General features: G+C 44.7%; 1 protein-coding gene across 1 annotated transcript in view; it reads right to left on the bottom strand.

The window, feature by feature from the left end:
* The window catches only part of LOC112070717 (collagen alpha-2(IX) chain-like), a 15,264-nt gene extending 10,490 nt beyond the window's left edge, over nucleotides 1–4,774 (bottom strand). Inside the window, exons 1-5 of the mRNA XM_024138160.2 lie at nucleotides 4,483–4,774; nucleotides 2,932–3,006; nucleotides 1,202–1,237; nucleotides 1,032–1,094; nucleotides 227–280 (exon numbers count right to left, since the gene is read on the bottom strand). Of these exons, the coding sequence (XP_023993928.1) occupies nucleotides 227–280; nucleotides 1,032–1,094; nucleotides 1,202–1,237; nucleotides 2,932–3,006; nucleotides 4,483–4,554 (300 nt within the window). The 5' untranslated portion in view covers nucleotides 4,555–4,774. The remainder of the gene's footprint in view (nucleotides 1–226; nucleotides 281–1,031; nucleotides 1,095–1,201; nucleotides 1,238–2,931; nucleotides 3,007–4,482) is intronic.
* Between the last annotated feature and the right edge of the window lie 971 nt (nucleotides 4,775–5,745).

The raw sequence follows: 5,745 nt of genomic DNA, 5'->3' as shown, positions 1-5,745 counted from the left end.
TTGAAAATTACTATGATTGGCCGAGAAAAATGTTCAGAGATAAAATCATTTTAAAATGAAATGTAGGTTCTTATATTTTCTACATGCTTTCTAACTGGTTTAAGTTGTTTAAGTTAAGACTGGAGTCTTTTTTCATTAAAATAAAAATCATTTTACTCAGAAACTACCGAGCCGTGACCCAAATTTGAGAATCATTGCTTTGGACTATTGAGATGCGCCATCTTACTTTAGGTCCAGGGTTCCCGATAGGGCCGCCGTCTCCCTTTGGTCCCATCAAACCCTGTAGAGACGGAGTGATGGAGAGAGAGATCAAGGGTAAAGAAGAAACAAAAATATTCATTTGAAATGAGTCTGATACAACWAGTGCAGGTAGGGATTGCTGCGTGAGACCTAAATTCCCATTAWAACAGTGGAACAGTGGTCTGATTGGATTTGACACGTCCAGGTAATCAGRAGGGAAACAAATCCCTGTGGAATGTCTCTCAGCGTGTGACTGTGGGACGAGCAGATTGACTTCCTAGTCCCTTGGTTAGAGCGAAGCAGTTTCCTCAAAACAGCCACTTTCATTCATTACAACATGAAGCTCAGTCTAGCTAGTTTAAAATATATTAATGCATCAGGATTTACATCAATGCTTTTCTTTCCTGGAGGTTTCTCCAAACACACTCAAACACACACACACAAACACACACACAAACACACTCACAAACACACTCACTGCATGTTCGGAACTAGAAGCACAAGCATTTTGCTACACTCGCATTAACATCTGCTAGCCATGTGTATGTGACAAATAAAATTCTGATTTTGTTTGAAAACAACAACCCACTGTTCTCTCTTGCTTCTCTCTTTCTTCTTCTTCTCTCTCTTCTCTCTCTCTCTCTCCTCTCTCTCTCTCTCTCTCTTTCTCTTTCTCTCTCTCTCTCTCTCTCTCTCTCTCTCTTCCGTTCTCTCACAAACTCATCCTTTTTCAATTCTCTTTTTTGTAACTCTCTCTCACACACTCCGCATCTAATAGATAGAAGACTTACGTCGATGCCGTTCTCTCCGGGAGGTCCATCTGGACCAGGCTCACCTGGGTCCCCCTTCAACCCCTATAAACAGAGACACAGCCATGGTCAGGTATACACACACATCAGAGATGTTGTCATATTGAGTAAGGTGCATGAACACCCTTGAACATGCATACACAGTAACTTACTAGTGGGCCAGGAGGTCCAGGAGGTCCTTTTTCCCCCTGTGAAGAGAGAGGAACCAAAATGAGAGACATMATGTTAACAGTTTGTTCATACATATGTTGTATGTTTGCTACTTTCAGAAATTGATGAATGAAAATCAGTTTATGTAGAAGATGTTGAAGTCTTTGGACTCTATTCAATCTGTATCGTGGAAGTTCAGCYTTACAGGGTGAATGAAATTTAAAGGAAATGTTCCTGCATTTTTTATTTAAGTCAATTACAACAGACTTCTACCTTGTCAGCTAAGGGATTTGATCTAGTAACCTTGCGGTTAATGACCCAACACTCCAACCACTAGGCTACCTATGCCACTGCATTCACAGTAASCGCTGCATATGTTGGCTCAATTACCTTTACATTTCTTCAGCGATACAGATTGAATAGAATCCTTGATGACAGCCCATTGTTGATCTGGAGGGATTGGTGGAACCTCCACTGACCCTACCAGAAGGCTATGGCTGCATCTCAATATTCCAGAGTTACTTCCTTACCTAATCTCCTTTCCTCAATCAGAACAAACTTTTACTTTAAGTTCTGGACAAGTGAAATCAAATTCCTAGTAGGCATCCTCCATATTTCATGTTTCATCCATGTCCATCATATTTCATCCATGTTTCAAGTCAGGGATAAGACAGATCATGTAAGGAGAGGAGACAAGGAGAGGAAGCCACTTTAGACTATTGAGTTGCATCCTAGGTAGTGTCATCAACCTTTTGCGTATTCACCAATCCAGTGTTCCCCACATATCTGCAAGGGTCAGTTTGTCACACGTGGAGAGGAGGATGGGTGAAAATGTTTATTTTAAAATCCAGCCATGACTGACAGCTCATGGTTACTCCGCCCTCAAGGTGGAGTTAGGGAACTTTCCAATCATGATAGGACTAGGTAGGTAAATATAGTGGAAACTAGGTGAAGCTATTGCTGACACCTAACCCACTCAAGTCTGCAACGGGAGAGTGAACAAGGGCACGGGGGAGTGAACAACTTTTTTGGAATGATATGCAGCCAGCTACTGTTGGCCAGAATTGGGTTTCACAGCACTCCCATTCCGGCCCACCCTTTGGTGACATCACATATCATAGTAGATAAATGTATGACCCTGGAGCCCTTTCCATTCCAAGTTCCAACCCAGAAGAGGTGATCCATGTTCCCATCAAACATTAACCTGCCAGGCCATAGCCTTCCATTAGTTGGAAAGAGAATGAGCTTCTATYTCCAACTCAGCGAGGGCATTGACATATCCTAAACCATTCACGTTAACAGTATATCTATGTGGCTTTGGGGGAGAAACATCTCTCCTACTAATTGCATTGGATACAATCCTACCTTGTAACATCACATTCCTTTTGAATCATATAGGCCTAGGCTCACACATTAGGGTTTTTTCCCTTCTCCATTCATGGTCTAATTCTGTATTCTCAACATGTTTTCAGAACCTGGCTTTGCTTAGACTGAGAATACCTCAAAGGTATCACATTACCGCGATATTAGCCCAAACCCCTCTCTTGGGATGGAGGGAAAGCTCCCGACTCAAAGACCTCTCTCACTGTGGGAAACAGAGCTCTTTTGTGCCGCTCTTTTGTGCTGCCCTCTGGTGGTACAACCGCGTTACTACCKCAGCGTGCTCCGTTAGGTACAATGCCTGTCTTTGTGACAACCTGTTGGCGCTGGGCGAAGCGGAGGGGATACTCACATCAATGCCATCGGACCCGGGMGTGCCAGAGGGCCCGGGCGGACCGGGATTGCCTTGAGGTCCTGGAGGACCGTTCTGGAAGAAATTAGAACAAAATGGAAGGTTTAGAAATGTGCAAAGGTTTTTTAGAGAATTATTTGGGCTTAGAATGTATCACTTRTTGGCATTCATTCAATTGGATACCTGTTATTTTCATACTGGCAAGCTTTGGGATTTTTGTGCCATTTTATGGTAAGCTTTTTGATAATGGAGACATGGCTAGTTTTGGAGCAGGTGCTAATTGATGAAGGCATAACAATGTGAGGCAATCACACATTATCAAGTGTCATCATATTTCAATTACACTTCATGTGAATAAATCCTATAAACAAGACCAAATCATCATAAKCACAAAGTAAATGAATCACCTAGAAACATCACCCCTACCCCTCACATTTTTACAAAACCATGTAACACCAATTCAAATCCAATACCGCTGGTAGCCTATATGGAACGATTTAAAAACTTTTATAAAACTATCCAGAGCTCATGAGAAAAAAATAGGATTGATGAATGAGGTTCTCTTTCTGATATGGAAGTGAAAATGATCCCACATCCTGTATTGATCCCACATCCTGTATTTGTCATGAGGCTGGGAATGTTTACCAAGACCCTCTCCCATCCCATCCCCTTCTTTTGGGAATGTAGCTTTCTTAAATCGATTTCAATCCGCTTCAACCAGTCACAACACAGAATCCTCATACAGTGTAAAGATGTATTCCAGAAGTGCCACTCATTCAGAAAAAAGGTTGGGAATTCCACACAAGGATCCTGTTTGTTCAGATAGATCCACTGGTAACTTTCTATTGGAAAGCAGGTGGGTGTGATTTGATGGAGGGTATCATCAGGTCCGTCATTCCGCGTGTGTGTGTGTGTGTGTGTGTGTGTTTGAATAGTGGGCTTCGCAGTAAAGAGACTGGGTGTCTTGAATACACGGCCTGTGTGTGTGTGTCCAGACGAATTCCAGTTTTGAATCTATCCCTCTATGGTTCTCTCCTGAATCTCCTTTTTGGCAAAAAAGTGTAAATCGGTCCATGTTTTGTATGCACTCCAACTTTGGTTCTGGAATATCCGTCCATATGAAAAAGGAGACGGTTCCATTCTTCATCCATATTCAGGAAGAATCATTATCCACAGAATCAAGGGCCATAGTCCAAAGTAGGAAGATACATGTACAATGCCACATTACACAACACACACAGTACACAGCTGATCTTCATCCAGCTCTAGACTCCTCATCAAAATCACGATGACGATGATGAAACACTCAAGCTCTGAAACACCATTCTGATCATTCATTCTTCTGAAGCAACCCAATTCCAAGATGTTGTTTTCCAACCACCACTAGCCAGTGTGACAACAAAACCAAAGGAAGCACAGCAGTTCCCCTAGCAGCCCCCTTTTACCTCCACCCCCAGTCCCTCTCTTCAGGGGACCCCTCTCCCACCATACGCCAGCCAGAGCCACCCTAATGTGGGTACAGTCCTAACCTCCCCTGTCCACTCCACTCACCACTTGGGCCAGAGCCAGGCACAGAGTCTGCAGGATGACCCAGCTCTTCAACACTGCCGAGAGTCCAGACATGATCCCTCTCTCCTCTCCCACTCTCTCTCTTCAGTACTAAATCCTCTCTTCTATCGCTTTCTCCCTCTCCCCTGTCCTCTCCTTCAAGCCGGGGACAGAAACGGTAAAGAATCCAAAGGGGGATGTGCGCAGCCCAAAAAATTCCACCTAGAAAAAGTGGTGTCAAGGAATGGTTGGACGGAGGGATGGGTGGGATGAGAGAGAGGTGTAACCCGGCCCTACAGCCTGCCCCAGTGGCCCCCCCACACCAACACAGAGACACACACCGAAACATACACACCACGCAGAGACACACACACACAGAGACACACACACACACAGAGACACACACAGAGACACACACACACAGAGACACACACACACAGAGACACACACACAGAGACACACCACCACACAGACCACAAGACACACACACACACACACACAGAGAGACACACACACAGAGACACAAACAGACACACACACAACACAGAGAGACACACACACCCAGAGACACACACACACACACCAGAGACACACACACACACAAAACACACACACAGAACACACACACACAGTGAGAGAGACACACCGAGGCACACACACACACACATTCACCTCACAGCTCATTTCCACGGTGGGTGGGGGCTGACACAGCTGCACTTATGAATAATGTATCCCCATAGACAGGTTCCACAAGCTCATTGGACAAGCACAGCCGCTGCTCATGAATATGCACAGCCAGGTTCCCACATACTGATTGGACACAGCTGCTACCTAGCAGAAGGGGAGTTCCTGAGTGTTATGCTCCAACGTACAGTAACTCTCCCACTATCCCATAAGCAATATTGTAGAAGCTCCACCTTGCCTTCTGATAGGCTTGAATTTCTGCCATATTTCTTACATCTATCCACTTCCTCCAGATCAACAGTGCTCAGGAGCTAGGGCTTGTTCCTGGACGGGCTTAATACCATTCAAACATCTCCCTCTCTCACAATGTGTGTGTGTGTGTGTGTGTGTGTGTGTGTGTGTGTGTGTGTGTGGGTGGTGTGTGTTTGTTGTTGTGTGCTGTGTGTGTGTGTGTTCGATAATGTGTGTGTGTTGTTGTTTGTGTGTGTGTGGTGTGTGTGTGTTGTGCCATGTGTGTGTTGTGCCAGTGGTGTGTGGGGGTGTGTGTGTGTGTGTGTGGTGGTGTGGTGTGTGTGTACTGCC

Source organism: Salvelinus sp. IW2-2015, unplaced genomic scaffold (genome assembly GCF_002910315.2).
Source record: "Salvelinus sp. IW2-2015 unplaced genomic scaffold, ASM291031v2 Un_scaffold1402, whole genome shotgun sequence".
NCBI lineage: Eukaryota > Metazoa > Chordata > Actinopteri > Salmoniformes > Salmonidae > Salvelinus > Salvelinus sp. IW2-2015.
This window is presented reverse-complemented; position numbering and strand designations above follow the sequence as displayed.